General features: G+C 35.9%; 2 protein-coding genes across 3 annotated transcripts; one reads left to right on the top strand and one right to left on the bottom strand.

Annotated features, from left to right (window-relative positions):
* Positions 1-2,155: 2,155 nt before the first annotated feature.
* LOC311093066 (H-2 class I histocompatibility antigen, Q10 alpha chain-like) lies at positions 2,156-12,805 on the bottom strand. 2 transcript variants are annotated; one of them, XM_084130181.1, is made up of 5 exons: positions 12,664-12,805; positions 10,136-10,396; positions 7,127-7,405; positions 6,488-6,781; positions 2,156-5,107 (listed from the first exon to the last, which is right to left on the bottom strand). In XM_084130181.1, exons 1-5 carry the CDS (start codon positions 12,710-12,712, stop codon positions 4,857-4,859), a joined length of 1,134 nt encoding a protein of 377 aa, XP_083986307.1. In that variant the 5' UTR covers positions 12,713-12,805; the 3' UTR covers positions 2,156-4,856. The 2 variants fall into 2 exon arrangements, with proteins under 2 accessions (XP_083986307.1, XP_083986308.1); XM_084130182.1 differs by lacking the exon at positions 12,664-12,805 and adding an exon at positions 12,187-12,299 and having other exon boundaries at positions 3,393-5,107.
* A 2,097-nt stretch (positions 12,806-14,902) lies between these two features.
* On the top strand, positions 14,903-18,612 carry LOC311093065 (tapasin-like). Its single transcript, XM_084130180.1, has 8 exons — positions 14,903-15,086; positions 15,186-15,380; positions 15,735-15,983; positions 16,889-17,248; positions 17,351-17,674; positions 17,932-18,033; positions 18,223-18,251; positions 18,369-18,612. Exons 1-8 carry the CDS (start codon positions 15,026-15,028, stop codon positions 18,378-18,380), a joined length of 1,332 nt encoding a protein of 443 aa, XP_083986306.1. The 5' UTR covers positions 14,903-15,025; the 3' UTR covers positions 18,381-18,612.

The raw sequence follows: 18,612 nt of genomic DNA, 5'->3' as shown, positions 1-18,612 counted from the left end.
GAACCGCTCCTGGCGCGCGGCAAATCCGCCGTTATAATAGGAATCCGCTTTAGAACAAAGCGCGTCTGCTCTTAAAGGGAATGTGAGATGACGCTCTGATTGGTTTATTTCACGTTACGCCCAAACCACACCTATGAATAATGAAGCTACTTCAGACCAACCCATTTTAGATTTGCGCCTGGCGCAAGAGTCATTTATCCCACTGGGAAAATAGCAACAGCGCCAAGACCCGCCCACAAAGTTACTTGCGCTTTGAGCTTTGACACTTGCGTTTCAGATCGTTAAAATAGGGCCCTTTGTCTTTAGAAATAAACATTTATTTAAACAAAATATAAAAATACTGGTTACACAATGATTCATATTTGTAGCAAATCATCAAAAAGTTACAGGTTATAAAACTTCAGCTTATCCAATCTCAACAGGGCAGTCCTGTATGAGGGGCTATTACACAGGCTATTTACCTTGTAAGCAGTTCAAGCAATAGGAGTAAAAAAATTAACTTGTTCTCATCCGAGCTATTCAAGTTAAAATAATACAGCAGAGCAATAAAAGCAAAAAAGATTTCAGTTAATAAACTGAGCTAGAAGAGAACTAATTTCTCTCCAGGGATGCATACGACATCAAAATCAAAAATGCAACAACTCAAAATCAAAGAAGCAGTCATATATATATACGGAACTGGGTTATATTGTTCCTATGTAGTTTCTTGGGTTTTTTCCAGAGGAACTAAATCATGTAACATCAACCTTCTGTTGCCTCAGTCACTTCTATTGCCTTACTCCACTACATTTCTACAACGTTTCATTACATATTCGTTACATTTTCTGATCAGTTTTTCCCCCTGCCAAAACAGGGATTGAAAAAAAATCTCCTGTTTTCGGGGCTGATGCGGTGCTGATGCGTTCATGTATGTAAGGGTGGCGCTGCCAATAAAGCACCTTAAAGCTGTCACTAAGAACCGGCAAAAGTAATGATTATGAATATGTAAAATATAGCAAGGAGACATTTTAATTGTTTATTAATAATAATAATAGTTAATAATAGTTTTCTGTGTCAGTGCCCTGCATAGATGAAGTTGACGATGCTGACTTGCGATCTTTGCCGTAGTCGCAGAGAGAAATGCACACTTCATATGGATTACACAAGCAGCAGTCTGTTTTCTTTCGTTTTAAATTGTTCTGTTTAAAAGAAGACATTTCAAGCTTTCTATAGATATAATTCTCAAATCTTTCAGGCAAGTAGACTACCTTATATGCTGAGTTTTGGTTCATTTATGAGACAAGCTAGCTCCAGTTCACGCGCCGGCGCCTCCGTGTCGTTATTAGCCTATATTGTCTGCTATATTTAGCCTACTTCTTATTTATTAAATCCAGGCAATTGGTTGATGAAACACTGATTAACATTAAGATACAATTAATACAAAACGAAATTCATTTTAAAGAAAGGCTTTGTGCTTTCTGTTTGAGGTCTCAGTGAAAGTTTTAAACAGTCTTTTAGTGCCGCTTTCAGAGCGCTCACGGCCATAACATTGTTTTTTCCTCAAATGCGAACATAAAAAATAAAATAAAATGAATATGGCATGTTCTGTGGAGAGTATCCGGTGGGTAGTATTACTTTTGGTTTGCGCAGTGTAATTCACAGAATTAAAAAAAAAAAAATTCCACCTAAAAGTTAAAGATTTTTTGAGTCACGTCCACGGCATGTGTAGCCTAGGCTATTTCCCTCATATTAAATATAAAACGCATGTGTAGACTGATATTTTTCTAATGTCTGGACTCCTTTATTAAGGGAGTAAGGATATATAAACAGTTTCAATATATTGGTATTAAATGCATTTTCTGAGAATTTATATTTCAAGTTTTTACTGCAAATGTCACATCCATAACGCTGGAATTGACATCACTTACGTGAATACATTTGTTTGAACATTAAATATAAATGGGAAATAGAAATGTGAGTAATTTGAAATTATTAAAAATAGAAATGTTTATTAAAATTATAAACGTCTTTCCTGTCTTTTTAATATTTTTATTTCACATTTACAATTCGGGCAGCATACCTTTATCATAAAGCACACCACACTTACTAACATCCAAAAAATGAAGATTTGAAATGGAATCAACTCATAACTTTGTCATTTGTGTCTTTTTAGTTTGCCAAGAGATTTAAGGCGTCGTTTTTGAAGAGTGCGTATGCGCTTTGGTACGCAAGAACGAGCCTAAATAAAGAAAAATAACAGAAAAATTATAAATAGTCCTCAGATGTCATGTCCGTAATTTATAGCAAAACATCTAGCATTAATTTGATCTTAAATAGATTCATTAAAATAAGTTGCTACTCCACCACGTGTGTGACATCCTTAACCAACGTGATTGAACAACCCATTTGCTACAATGTGGTTTCAGGAAATAGTCATGATTAGCTAGTTGATTTCTTCAACGATGCATCGTACTATAGTAGTCAAGCATCGAGTTATGTTGTTGTATGGGAAATGCACCCCAGATAATCACTCTCACCATTGTTAGTCCTGAATTTGTCCTCTGTCAGAATGTTGCTGATGGTTTCACCGCCTGCAAAACTGGAGGCTGCATTTTCAGGACCCCAGTTCTAGGACCGCATTTCTAGACACTAGGTTTTTAGTGACAACACCACCTACCGAATTAGAGGACCAGCGAAGATGGATTACAATCAGAGTGTGAGTATCAAATGCGAATCAATTTTTATTTGTTTAACAATTGTGATGCATTTCATTGGAAAGTTAACGTAGCCAACGTGATGGCGATTTGCTAAATAAATAGTCTTGAATGTATAGCCATCATATATTAGCCTCTGCTGTAAAATGAATTGTTAGCACATTCATTTAACGGAACTGTTGCATGACTTACTGACAGCACAATAAACTGTAGCATGTTCGTTCTGAAAGTTTGTTAAATTACTCATTGTTTTTCCATTTTAATTCAGTTAAAATAATCTTAATGTTTTCACTGTCACATGCTCACAGTCAGTCTGTTTAACGTTACCCACAATACATGTTATGAGTACGTCTCTTCATATTGACATGGTTTTATAATGTTGGTTGAGACATATGACATTTTAATAGTCAGACATAACAGAGAGGACATCATAATAACTGACTGTTAAAATACCACGTGTTAGATTGTGTCATTTACTGTGTACTGATATGAAGTGCTTTCAAGGACACAGCTCAGGGTAGGCAATTAGTATGACAAAAGATAAATAAATAAATTGGTTAAGTACTAGGCTTAGGCCTAATTTATGTCTATTTATTTATATGAAATTAACTTAAAAATGTTTTTCAAGAAACACATAACATATGTATAATATGTTATTTCTATTCAGATTTCTTGCATCTCTCTCTATTATTTTTTTTTCTCAGTTCAGATGGGCTTTATTGACATGAGTGTTTCTAGAACCTTTGTTCCCACAACATCAAAATGAATTTTTTTCAAATCTTTGAACTGTATGCAATAATAGTATTATGAACATTAATTGGTATGAAGATTAATATCATCATTTTTGTATTGTATATGTGTGTGCACTCTGTGGTAACTAAGATCTTTTAAATTTGAAATTTAAAATTAGAGAGTAGAACATGTTCAACTAAATGTTCCTTATTTAATTCACTTCTCTTTCTCTCTCTTAGGAGTCAGACTTGAAAATGTGGTCGATCTAGTGACTGAAAAGACTATAACATGATTCCTTGTTTATTTTACTTGAGTTATTATATTATGCTACTTAGACCCAATAATTTCTCAACATTCCTAGGAACCAGGTTTATTGCTATAAAGAAAGTAGTATTTGGGTGTAATAAAACTTTTAAAAAACTTTAATGTAGTTAAAACTAAGTGGAAATACTGCCTTGGTGGCACTTTTTTCGGTCCTCCAAAACTAGGGACCTGGAAATGCGTTCCTGGGACTGCGGCTCTCCGACTTGGTAGGTGGCGCTGTCACAAAAAACTGGGGTCCTGAAAATGCAGCCTCCGGGACTGCAGACGGATAATATTGGGCCTTACATGGCCGTGGGAACTAGGGGTGCTGCAGCACCCCCTGACGACAGCTGTTTCACTACATTGGAATTTAAGATGACATGACTTTTAAATAACTTTTTGTTTTTCAACCTGTTTTTTAAGAACACATTCAACCTTTATAAAATTACTCTAAAGATTATTTCGTTTTTATATGTTGTCGAATAGGGTTTTATGACTTTAATATTAAATTTTTATGAAATTAATACATCATAAGGCAATAAGCCGATCTCGCATGGGTTGAGTGACGTGACACTGGTGGTTGAGGAGCATCTCAGAACTGATTTGACACTCATTTAATGCATGTGAAAAAACTAAATATAGATGTATTGATTAAAGCATTCATCGGCATTAGGGGCTGTTCACACAGAATGTCAACCATTCCACTCTGCTACTTTTCCATTGTTTTTCAGTGTGAACGCACTACTCGTGTTTAACTGTTGCGCTCGCGTCTCGCGCATGAAAGAGCATTCTCAAAACGCAGCACTCAAGTTAAAATAAGTTCAACTAAAACGCGCCTCGAGACCTTGTGTTTCCACTGCCCGCGTTTGGCGTCTTGCATTTTCGCTTTGAAAGATTATGATTATATGCTATCATAAGATAATATGCAGATTTGTGCGCTACATGCTTTTTAAAATGTATCATGAGTTCTGAGCATTCTCACACCTCTACTCATTTATTTGTATGCTCATCTTTTTGTTTGGGCTGTTTAATATTAGGATTTTGTTTAAAAAAAAAATCTACCATAGCACCGCCCCGCAATTTCAAGCCCTGCCCCCAGCACCCCCCTGATAAAATATGTTCCCGCAGCTATGCACCCTGATGTTCCACCACACAGCTGAACTTGTTGTTCTTCCACTCATCCGGTTTAACTCTGATGGTGCTCGTCTTCTGGAAGGTTCCGTCCTCATTAGGAAGAAGTTCACCAAGTTCCACATCCTCATGATGCTCTCGTCCATTTTTCATCCAGGTGATTGTTACTCCACTGGGGTAAAAACCTGTAGCGTGACACATCACTGAAGAAGAGGAAGACTTCTGCAGCAGAGACACCTGAGGAGAGACTGGAGAGAGAGAGAGAGAGAGAGAGAGAGAGAGAGAGAGAGAGAGAGAGAGAGAGAGAGAGAGAGAGAGTCATTAGCCGCGTTTCCATAACCCATCAAATTGCGCAAACTGAAATTACGAATTGAAAATACACCCAATGGAAACACGTCAATGTCGCAAAAACTCCCATTTTTCACAAAAAAGTTTACGCTCGAATGAGGTGGTTTTTCAGGCAATTCGAAAAAGAAATATTTCGCAAAACTGCAATGGAAACGGTTTTTGCTCATTTACAGTCAACTGACATAGATGACGTGGTATGTTTGGACAGAATACGAGACAAAAAGACAAAAGAATTACAGGAATACTGGATTCTAAACCTCAAAGAAATGCCACAATCAAGACCTCGAAGCAGATATGAGGGAGAAACACCCAGAAACACCAGCTGCTCAAATCTGTAATGGAAATGCGCCTATAGTGTCAAATGTGCTAGCGACCTAGAAGCCCACATAAGGAAAGTATACAAGAGAACAGGATCAGGAGGATTGATTTAAAAAAATAAAAAAAATAAATGATGACAACTGATTATATATTTTAATCGATGGCCATGAAAAGAAACGGTGTCACGTAAAAGGTATTAAAAGCTAAACAATTGTTTTAATTGTTTGTTATTATTCTCTTGTTGCGGACCAAAAGTTGAATGAAAAGGATGTATTACTTTAGGCTATGTATTAAAGTTTCAATAACATGGTTGCAAGGTTGAGAATGCATTTGTCAAGTATTTGTTTGAACATTAAATATAAATGGGAAATAGAAATGTGAGTAATTTGAAATTATTAAAAAAAGAGATGTTTATTAAAATTATAAACGTCTTTCCTGTCTTTTTAATATTTTTATTGCAGATTTACAATTCGGGCAGCATACCCTTATCATAAAGCACACCACACTTACTAACATCCAAAAAATGAAGATTTGAAATGGAATCAACTCATGACTTTGTCATTTGTGTCTTTTTAGTTTGTCAAGAGATTTAAAGCGTTGTTTTTGAAGAGTGCGCATGTGCGAACACGCTCTGGTACGCAAGAACGAGCCTATGAATGAATCTAGAAATAAAGAAAAATAACAGAAAAATTATAAATAGTCCTCAGATGTCATGTCCGTAATTTATAGCAAAACATCTAGCATTAATTTGATCTTAAATAGATTCATTAAAATAAGTTGTTACTCCACCACGTGTGTGACATCCTTAACCAATGTGATTGAACAACCAATTTGCTACAATGTGGTTTCAGGAAATAGTCATGATTAGCTAGTTGATTTCTTCAACGATGCATCGTACTGTAGTAGACAAGCAGCGAGTTATGTTGTTGTATGGGAAACGCACCCCAGATAGTCACTCTCACCATTGTTAGTCCTGATCTTGTCCTCTGTCAGAATGTTGCTAATGGTTTCACCCTGATGTTCCACCACACAGCTGAACTGGTTGTTCTTCCACTCATCAGGTGTGACTCTGAGGGTGCTCGTCTTCTGGAAGGTTCCGTCCTCGTTGGGAAGAAGTTCTCCAAGATCCACATCCTCATGATGCTCTTGTCCATTTTTCATCCAGGTGATTGTTACTCCACTGGGGTAAAAACCTGTAGCATGACACGTCACTGGAGAAGAGGAAGACTTCTGCAACAGAGACACCTCAGGAGAGACTGGAGAGACGAGAGAGAGAGAGAGAGAGAGAGAGAGATAATTCTAATTATCTCAAAATTATCTCAAAATTCGGCTACTGTCAGTCTTCCTGAAGTGCCTGGTCTTTAATGAAACAATGAAACTCACACCGAGTAAATAAACACACAAGTAATCTAAGGGTACACAAGTAATCTTTCTTAATTTAAGGAGTCTGTACAGTACCCTGTAACTGAACACTGAGCTTTAGCCACTACAACACATAATGACACTCTTGTCTGTCTTCAAAACTTGAGAGCCCTGTACATAATTATTTTTAACAGAACATGTAGGGGTTTATAATCAGTGCTGGATAAGAACGGATGTACCTTTTCTTTGCAGGCTGCTCTTTCCATAGGTTACATACTTCTTCAACCACTCAATGCACACAGTGCTGAGGTAATGTTTTCTGCCCTCAAGATTAGCTCTGTCACTGTTCCACTTATGTGCTGTGATGAATCCTTGCACCACTGGGGAAATATATCTCATCTCCTTCAAATCCAGAGACACAAAGTCCTCTCCATCATATCCATGCTGCAGGAACCCATCTGTTGCTCCAGTCTGATCATCCCACTCACAGCCGTACATTACCTGGGCTGTGTGCACACCTGAGGAAAAGAGAAGGTTTGAAAGAATCGGAATAATTAATCAATTCATACAATCAGATTAAAATCATCAGTCAATCAGAAAGTCCCAACATGTCTGAGTCAGAATCAAATAAATCTGACTGAACATATTTTTTTGTATTTTAGCCTCCATTCTATAAAAAAATTATAAATAAATAATATTTTAGCCGAATCGTGAATTTATTATGATGAGAGAAAAATAGAACAGATGCTGAGAAATAAAACAAAGACAATAAACAAACAACATGGATTTATATTGTGATGTCTTCACTGGTTCCACAAAAGAGCATTCACAAATCATAATGTGTATATTCAATAATAATGGGAATAAATGGTTATATGAACTGTCTCTTTTGAATCTGTTGGTGTTTGTTTTAAATGATCAGTTTGACTGAATCTCTCACTGACTTAAAGTGGTTGTTGAATTATTCACTGCACCAGATCTGTGTCTCAGAACCAGAACTGTTAAACCTTAAACAATTTCCACCCCTACTCATCCTTTTCCCTTCTTTTTCTCTGTTTTATTATGAATAATCTCATAGAAACATTAGAAAGAGTAGTTTTCACAGCAGATGTCTCTAAAGTAACCTACTCTGGTTACAAAACTCCCTTTGGTTGATCTCGTAGCAAAAAGATCAAGATTCTTCACACTGTTGATTGGTGACTCAACATAGAGGGGGACAAAATGTCTCACAACGATAGCAAAACCTGATTTTTTATATATATATATTGTGGGGACATTTTTAGGTCCCGTTAAAGAAAAAAGATTATAAACTAGATGAGCAAGTTTTTTGTTCCTAAAGCTTTAAGTCTGAAGCAGTTTGAAGTTTGAAGTACAGTATTTTAAAAAGCTTGAAGTTTGAAGGTTTTCACCCTCTGGGCTCTGGAGGTGTTTTGACATGTCCTGACATTTGTGTTCTCAGACAGACAAATAAATAGATTGCTATGTATTTGCTATGGTGTTCAGTTTGGTTTCAAGGGCATTGCTAGCCGTTGCTAGGATGTTCCGGATGGTTGCTAGGTGGTTACTATTGTGTTGTTTTGTGGTTTCTAGGCAGTTGCTAAGGTGTTCTGCATGGTTGCTAAGCAGTTGCTAGGGTGTTCTGGTTGGTTTCTAGACGTTTGCCTGGGTGTTGCTATGAAGTAGCTTGGGCATTCTTGTTGGTTGCTAGGATGTTCTGAATGTTTGCTAGGTGGTTACTAGGGTGTTGCTAGAGTATTATGGGTGGTTGCTTGGATGTTGGTATGTGGCTACTTAAGTACTTGAGGTGGTTGCTAGTGTGATGTTATGTGGTTGCTAGGGTATTCAGGGTAGTTGTTTATAGTGATAGATAGAAAGATAGATCAATATCAATATCAATAGATCTATCAATAGATCTATATGTGCCTCCTTTATTGTGATGTTATCAGGGCATTTTAAGGTGAAAAGGCACATTTTGGTAGTTAAAGTAAGAATGTTAACATTATATCACTAAATTAAATACACGGTTATAATTGTAAAATATACAGGCATCCTGTAAAACTGGAAACATTGACAGTCTATGGAAAGTACTCAGAAAACATGGAAACCCAACAGTTACTCCCCCTCATGTCATTCCAAACTCATAAGACTTTTGTTCATGTTTGAAACACAAATTAAGATATTTTTAATGAAACATAAGTCTTTCCACCATCAATCGCTGTTCTTCATATTGTATCATTAATAAATGTGATGTCATTCTCAGACAGGGCTATTATTATGTGATTTTTACAGTTGGCTTTTTAATAATTTTGACGTCACATTTATTAATGATACAAGATAAAGAACAGTGATGTTTGATGATGAAAACTAGACTTTTTGAACACACAAATGATGTGCTGCACTTTAACAGAAAATATAGTGATAGGCTTTGTCTTCTGCACATGGGCGTATTACAGAAACGTTACAAGCTTAACAAAACTTTTGTTTCTCCATTTTAATGTCTAGCGTTTACTTCACAGCATCTGCTTGTGGATTGGTTGCTTGGTAACAGACCTGAGAGTTGATTACCGAACTCGATGGAGGGGTTTCAGATTTTTTAACTACGGCTAAAATGAAATTTTGTAAAATAGGATAAGAATCCTAAATAAAGTTAAGATTTGCTTCTATAATACGAATTTGTGAAAAATCCTAAATTATCTTAAATAAGACTTAAGATAAAACGTTTCTGTAATACGCCCATGTGTAGAAGACAGACTAAACATATGTGGGGAAAAACAAGATATTTCTTGAATCATAGAAAAATGAATGAATAGCGTTTCATCTAGAGTCCATCTGCATTGATTTAACTGTGGAAGAGACTGTAGTGTGGTTCTAAGTAAGTCCTCTAAAGAGGATCTGTGTATTTAAGAGGAAGATAATAGGGATCTACTGGACTGATGATAATGTAGTAGAGGATCTGTTTCTTACATAAAAATGCTCTTAATTTATTGAGCTTGTTAATAAGCATACATGAATTAATGCCCTTTGTGACTATGAATGGATCAATGTTTCTACTTAAATGTTTTCAAACACTTTTCTATTTTCAAAGAAAATGTTGACTTCCTTTGTTTTAAATAAATAAAATTGCTTTAAAAGCATACTTTAATTTAATTTTGTGTTGTGTCCAAATACTTTTTAGGGCAATTGTTTGGGCTGTGTGATGCAGTATTCCAATACTGTATTCAGTTTTTGTGTGTTCATGATGAAGATACCTGTTGACTGGTTGAACCGCTCTTTTGCGACTTGGATGTTGTTTCTGAATACCTGGTGTTGTCCAGTTGCAATCTGAGTCTCTCTGTCCCAGTAATCTGCTCCTTCTTTCTGTCGCATCCACTCGGTTTTTGGCACAACTTTCTTCATGTTGCTGTCAAAATAAATAAACTGCCCTTCATCCACCAGACCAACAATAGTGAACTCTGGGAAGTCGATGTCTCCAGACACAGCAGTGAAGAAGTATTTCAGAGAGTGTGTTCCTGTGGACAACCAAACAAACAAAAATAAATAAATAAATAAATAAAATGTATTTATACCTGAAATAAGAGATCATTGTGTTTATCCTTTCTGAGATTTACAGTGTTCACATGGTTATCAAGAAAACAAAAACAATAAATAAAGAAAATCTGTAGCGTTCAGATGAAACAAGCATTTGCACTAATTAACTGCACATTATCATTTAACTGCAGAGAAACAAAAACAAATCCCAAATATAACAAATAAAATGGATCAAATGTCAATAAAGACAACAAGAGCATGTGCTAAGATAACCTTCAACAATCAAGCAAAGAATGATGATTGATGGTCCTTTGGTTATGAACAAGATTAGACATTTTAAAATTTTAAACGATTTAAAACATCTAAAACAAAATGTTTGTAATAATATTATTATTGTTAGGCTATTATTATTATTATTATTATTATTATTATTTTTCCGACATTAATATAAAATATGGCAATCTAAAAGTTGTATTTAGAGCCTATTGATGGCATTTTTTTTTACTTTCAAAATTACAGAATTCAACAGCAAGTTCTTGACACATTTCTTTCACACATTTTCACATTTTGTAAGTATAAATTGAAACGGAACAATAATTTAAATAAAAAGAAAAAAAATTAACTTAAAATTAAAGGTCATCACAAACATGTTAAATTAATTTAGCAGAGATGTTCTTTGGGTTTTTCGATTAAAAACAATCTTTACAGATTATAAATACATTTTAAAGGCTTTTTGAAAATGAGCAAAATTGGGTTTGATAAATGCAGTAACCAATCGATTAGATCTCTTTTTGTTAATATCTCTTTCTCCTCTATCTAAATTTGTTTGGGTTAACTTAATATGTTTTCCCTCATTTTTGGGGACATTTTTTTAACATAAAACCAAAGAAATGTCATAAACATTGCTATATATCCTGTGAAAGACACATTAGAGAATTTCCATATGGATGTTGATAAATAGCTGGTTTTGTAATTGTGAAAGAGAGTCTATTGTGCACTGCATCTTTCTATTTTTATGAGATGTAACTCAAAACCCATTTGTGGCATTAGATAATGGTAACCTTGTACGGCCATCTAGTGGTCAATAAAGGAAGAAATAATAGTTATTCCTGACACTATGTGATAACCGTAATCGTTTTAAATGTTATTCGAATCGTTCATTTTGTATATTGAATTATTCAACAATAGATGTCTTCATTTGCAAATCCTTTCATAAGCTTTTGATCTTTCACCACAAGTTTGTTCTTTTGAGTTTCTATACATCAATTAATTTTATGCATTGATTATACATTTGACATTAAATGGAAAATAAACCATTATAGCCAACAATTAATATTTAAGTTAAGAGAAAAGAACTAAGTAAGGATCTGCGTCGTTACACTCCGGGCAGAAAAATCTTTTTCAGGTCACAAATGAAACTGACCCGCTATTGGCTACCACATGACACAGGCTACTCAAGAAGTTAAAAAGGAATCTAAATAAAACAATTCACATTATTATAAAAACAATATGTAAAACAACAAACGATTAAATTAAACAATTTATAAATTATTCAGATTCGTTCATGGAGTTCGCGTTCTAGTTCTCTTATGGAATATTCTCAAATGTTCTGCATTCCAGAACATCACATCTTTTAATCGCTCAGACTCCAAATTTGAGTAAAGTTGTTTAAAAATAATTTTCAGTAATTTGTAAAATGCAGAATGTGACCCAAGTGATGCAGAAAAAAAAAAACTTCAAAATATTTGTGCTACATAGTTGTACTTGTTACCTTTACAGCTTTCACGCTCTGAACCGTAGTTGGGAGCGAGCTGGTCTCAACATAATAATTTGGCTCGTGGCAGGTAACTTGCGTCTAGTGATCCGGGCTAACAGAGCCGAAGCACAAACAATGATGCGTCGGTTGATTTCAGCAATGAACTCGGGCTTTATTACTCACAGTGGTATGTTACACATTCACAGCATAAAGGCACTTTGATTGCTAGAATTCGACTGGCACATAGACTGCGTCACTACCACATTTTTCACTGTAAACTCAGACTGATTCACCCGCTATGCTTTGTTTACACTAAGGAAACTCAAAAGGCTCACTTCGTCACACATACGCGTTTCTTTTTGTCAACAAACAGCCAGAGGGAGGCAGAGATTGCAACATAGTAGAGCCATAACGAAAATTTAAATAGTCACCTTTAAACCTATGGAATTATTATTGGCACAATAATAATTCCATATAAACCCATCTACTCACCAGCATAGGCTAGATGAACTCCGAGGAGCAAGAGAACCACGGTCCGCATGTTTGATTTTGGCTATAAAAAAATTCACAACTTTGGCTGAAAATGTGTCTACGCACCAGCACCAGTCTGTGATCTGGTAAAACGACAGCAAATTCCAGCCAATAGATTTTCTAAACAATTGCAACGTCATCAGTCACTACTGTGTTGTATTTCTTAGATTGGGTTGAATTCTGAAAGTAAACCCAAAATGAAGTCATTATTAGCCTGTTGACAACGGACATATCACATACGACTATAACATTAAAACCCCTATTTTAAAATTCAACAATCCGAGCTGAGATGCCAGCAAATGTAGCCTATACTTAACAAAATTAATGGTTATGGCAACCACTAAATATCCTTGTACAAGGTATACCCTTATCCTGGATCATATGTTTTGTCAAGGTAAACTACAACAACTCACAGGGCAATGCAATAAGACCATAGTCATACACAAAAAAGCAATGGTCTCATCAGTGAAGGTCATTTAATAAACAAAGCTTAATTATCATATTTTACATGCATTCTGGTTTGTTTGGTTGAGGTGTTGTATAAATCAGCCAATCAGATATCAAGAGTTAAGGCCAGAATCAATCATCAGGAAGGCTATAATTGAGAGAGGGAGAGCGTGAGACAAGGGAAATACACAATAGGCACACACAAACACATAAATAAAGATATAAAAGTTATGGTAGTTGAGGAGTGCAGTAATGGCCTGGTGATTAAGAATAGTTAGTTAAGATGAGGCACAGATCTCTTCTGTCATGTTTAAGACACATTATATCCCAAGAAGCCATGATATGGCTCAGCTTATGCTTGGACTGTTTGTGTGTAATGTAGTATCAAGTATCAGCTGCAGGTGCATGAAAATAACAGACATTTCAAAATAGCACAGATCTCATTGAATATTAAACAAGATTTCAATCATGAATGTCAATCATTTCAATATATCAAGTATTTTTATTTAAAGTTTAGGTTTACTTGTTCACAGTGTTTTTAGAATAGTTATTAGCTCTGGGTAATCTCAATCACATACAATATAGTAACATTGTGATCCATATTCATATAAAGTATAAGTAAAAAAAGAAAAAGATGTATCTAGATTTGTGGTGCTCAGAACTGACTTTTCATGTATCCCTTCCTTTTCCATATTATGGCAGTGCTGCACCAGGCTTATGAGTTTGGACAAAAGAGTTTTAAAGTGACAATAGAGGGACACCATAAGCAATTAATTTAATAAAAGTTCCAACAAAGAAGAAAAGAAGAAGAAAGAACAGAGGTAGGTGTGGAAGAGCAACAGTAAAACAGCAGAGTAAGAATTTTGTTGGAAGTATGGAAGTTAATTATAATGAATCAGGTGCTTATGGAAGAATTGTATCTATAAATATCTCTTTTTGAAGAAAAATATCAAATATCAGCAATAGATTTTTTTTATTTTTTTTTAATGAAAGATGAGTAGCCAGTGATACTGTGAGTATTTGTACGAGTGACTAAAATAAAGTGACTAGAAAGTATCCTTTTAAATGACTGATCCTGGAGACACAAGCTATTATTAACATCAGAGAAGCAAAACAGACATTGCAGCAATTTACAAACAGCATTATGAACCAATTTAGTCCTGAGCCAGATTTTAGAAGATAAAAGGTGTGTTTTATCTGTAAAATATGTATGTTAATTATGCATTAAGGACAGATATGGATGAAGAAGTGCTATGCAAAAGAAAACTATTGTTCCAAAATGTTTTTGCAGTGATGCCATATTGAAAAACCTCAAAATTTCCTTTTTGCATTCAAATGGCACAAAGTAAACATTCTCCAGATATAACAACTAAAAATACAATTACACTGGCTATACGGGCTTGCCACCTATATTGTTACCACACAAGAGACATCAATAAATGGTATTTCCCTGTGTCCTGAACTGCACTCTGTTCCGAGAAACCACGTGATATCAAGGCAAACACCTCCAGCTTCTTATCCACAGTGTGGCGAGTTTGGAATACTATTGTTGATTTAGAGCGCCACCTAATGGAGACTAGAAAGACTAAAAATCTTTTTTTTTACTGAATGTAAAAATCCCAAATTTTTCAAAATTCCACAGTATTACATTGATACATACATGATCAATTATTCATTATACATTTTCATACATTACATTAATGGCCTGAACTATTTATTTACGCAAAACAAGCAGTCAATGCGCATGCGCTGTAAACACAGTGAAACTGAAAGTGTTAAACTGCACTAATATTTTTGGGGGAAAACCCGGCTGAGCTTTTTAACACATTAAACTGCACATATACACACAGTTAGCATTTTAGAGAGCAAAACAACGATGTCTGAGATTTCAACCATATACAAGATATCTATCATCGCATTTACATTGTTTTGTGGTGGTAAGTTTTGCCAATCTAGACCACTTGATCTTTAATATACATTAACGTATGTGTGTGTGACCATTTAACATATTACCCATAATTTCTCTTATCTTGCAGCTTCTGGTTCTGGATGTCCAGTTCTGGAGTGCTGGTTTGTACAGGAGAAACCCGGTCATGGAGGAGGTTTCTCAGTACCAATGAGTCAAGAGAAATCTCTAATGTTCATCAGAACTGAAGCTTACAGTGAAGAGATCATATCTGATCTTCATCCTCCTGCAGACATCAGCTCGTCCAGAGTTTACTATGTGACTGGTCAGTGTCAATGCAGCATGTGCTTTTTAAAACATTTGTGTTGATTTCTGGTCTATATAATCTGTAATTAGCCTATCTATAAGATGTCAAAAAGTCCATTCTCAAGTCAAAGAAGATGTACGTAATGTTGTGCTCACCTGATACTAATTTAAAAAAATACTGTAATGTTTATGATACAGTAGTAGCCTATAATATAGTCGTTTGACAGTATAGGCCTAATTATTTAAATCACTTTTCTACATCGACCAGATCCAACAGTCACAGATGTCATATATATAGTGTAATGTCACGTGTTATAGAGTACAAAATAACAATTAGATGATAACTAAACTTTAATGCACTGTTCTCCTCCAGATCCAGCTGGCACGTTCTGTAGTGCCGCCCTGAACCCTCCCAAAGGCTCTGTGAACAAACCAAAGTGTGAGATTAACCCTTTCATGCCTCACGCCTCCATGGTCAGATGGACATCAGCTCTCACTGACTCCGCCCAAAGTCCAGTCTACCTGCAAGCTGATTGGTTCTCAGTGGCGGCACAAGGGCTTGATGATCAGCTGACGTTGTCCAATATTATGCGAGCGCCTTCAGCTTCTAAAGAGCCAAAAGGTAAAAAAAACTAAATTGCTCATATATTGGCAGAAAAAAGATTACATACATTACATAACATAATAATATATACATACATTTGCATAATACATAATAATGATGTATATTATATAATTAATAATATTAAGAATTATTACTACACATATTCAGGGTTTGAAATTAACCCCAGCCAAATGCGGGTAAATATCAACTGTGGCGGGTAACTTGTTATGTTTACTCACTTTGCTGGGGAAGTTCGTGTAGACAAATCTGCGCAGATTTAGCGCAAATACTCAACTTGTGAGTCATCATGATATATTACATACAGCGTATTGCGCAGAATCTGCTCATATCTGGTTTACTTGAACATGTACGTCACTACGCAACAAATAACAACGCTTGTTCATTTGCATTGAAGCAATAGCAAAGATTAAAAAGTATCTGGTTAACAGAAAAGTCATACCTAAAATTTTTTTTGATGTTCTTTGTACTGTATTGATCTGTCCACCTAAAACACATTTTTGGTGAAAAGGATGAGGATGAAAGAGGAAGGGAGGAGATGCTGAAAGACAGGATTTTGTTTGAATAAGAAATTAATGTATGAAATCCAAATTTCTTTTCTTTTTCTTTTTTTTGGCTAGTAGAAGTTCTGAATGGCCAGTGACTTAAAAATTTAGTAGCCAAATTGGCCAGTGAGTGAAAAAGTTAATTTCAAACCCTGTACATAGTAATACATTATGTGCTGTTTTAAATTTTATTTGCATTGTAATTTAAAAAATTTGCATTCCAATTCTATTTTGCAGTCCATCTATCTTATATTTTAATTCATTAAAAAAGACCCAAATTCTTTTGAACCCTTCTGTGTTAATGATGGTTAAACACTTTCTTTGCTCACTATGCTTCCTATTTTCCTCTCTTTCCTAAAGTCATTCTCAGTGTCTCCAGTAAAACTCCTGTGGTCCGCTCTAGACTGGGAGAACCGGTTCTGTTGGACTGTGGGTTCTGGATCGACCCGTCTTCTCCACTTCCCGGCTCTGGATTCTCTGTCGAGTGGCGTTATCAGTTTCGGGGTGAAGGACGGCTGGTTCTCGCTTACGATGGCAAGAACGATCGGTTTGCAGAGACATCAGAGACCGGAGCCGATATTGACATCACAGGCCTCTATGAAACAGGAAATGCATCTCTGATTCTGGAAGAATCTCAAGTGAGACACTCAGGAACTTACATCTGCACAGTGTATCTTCCACATCTGCTGACTCAGGTAGCCGTGGACCTGGAGATAGTTGGTGAGAGGATTAAATACTCTGATTCTGACATAGCCAAGTCAGATTTGCATAAATTATTATGGTAATAGTAATAGTAACCATCACAGCCTCTTTTCTTCCCAGAGCCTCCCTCTCTCTCCATCTACCCTTCTCCTGTTCCTCTGCTGGTTCCTGGGCAGCTGCTGCTGATCCAGTGTGAAGCGTCTGGTTTTGCTCCTCACACTCTGGATCTGGGCTGGGAGTTCACCGGGGCTGATGGGAAGTCCCGCTCTCTGGGTCAGGGTGGTGTAACGGGTCACAGACAGGCGTCTGACGGCACCTTCAGTCAGAGCAGTCGTCTGGAGCTGGACTCGGGTAAGATGAGGCTGGGTCGTGGTGGTGACATCACCTGTGTGGCCAAACACGCTGGAGGAACACGGCGAGCTACAGCTACACTCAGTGTGATTGGTGAGTGATACTGTCCTAGACTGACATCATTTTCAGACAGTGTTTATGATCATTCATTAAACCTGAATAATTTCACGTCCACTTCAATTGTCTATATTTCAATGGTGGGGATTGTCAGTGATTATTTCTGCAGGATACTCTAGTAGGCGGCGACAAGTGACAGTCTTTATGACAGTCTGATTCATATTTTAATTTCCAAAAGAATGTTTATGTCAGAATGTTCTGCAAGTCTTGATTTGATAGTGTGTTGATATCAGGTGTCAGCGCTCCTTCTATTGAAGACTCTATGGCGATGGTCGCTGTTGCTCTGCTGCTTTACGGCATGATCAAGTTTCTCTACTGGACGTTCAGCTCTTCTGGTGAGTCGGTTTTCTAACATCACTGCAACACAGAAGAGCTATTTACAAGTGAACTGATGATAGAATGACCTGATCCATTGTAAAAAATAATTACCATATTGCAGTATATGGACTAGAATTGTGTTTGTAATATGAAATGCCCTGGAATATATTAAATATCCAAGCATGTTAATTTTTGTTTTCATTTAGACTCCAGTGACACTGAACTAGAGAATAAGGTAAATAACATATTTTTTGCTAAATCACACTCTCAAATTTCATTTTTAAAATGCATCAATGCTGTCTTTAGTTCTCCTGTATAACTGTCTGTCTGCTTATCTCTGTCTCTTGTGTAGAAGGAGAAGTGAAGCTGGACCTGTGAAGGCTGAATAGTGTGCAGAGAAACTGCTCTTGTAAATAATCCTTTCAGAAGTTTTATATTGTTTCAGTCTTTGCTTAAGAATTTCAGATTGCTGTATTTGTGTTTGGGTTAGTTACTCTCTGCAAGTATTTTTATATTAAAATATTTTTAATGATGGTTGTACAGATTCTGGAAATAATAAAAAATAAATAAATAAATGTAAATTGATTGCTACTGCA

This window comes from Abramis brama, assembly GCF_963993115.1.
Source record: "Abramis brama genome assembly, chromosome: 12".
Taxonomy (NCBI): Eukaryota; Metazoa; Chordata; class Actinopteri; order Cypriniformes; family Leuciscidae; genus Abramis; species Abramis brama.
Note: the sequence above shows the minus strand (reverse complement) of the source record. Positions and strands in the feature narration are given on the sequence as shown.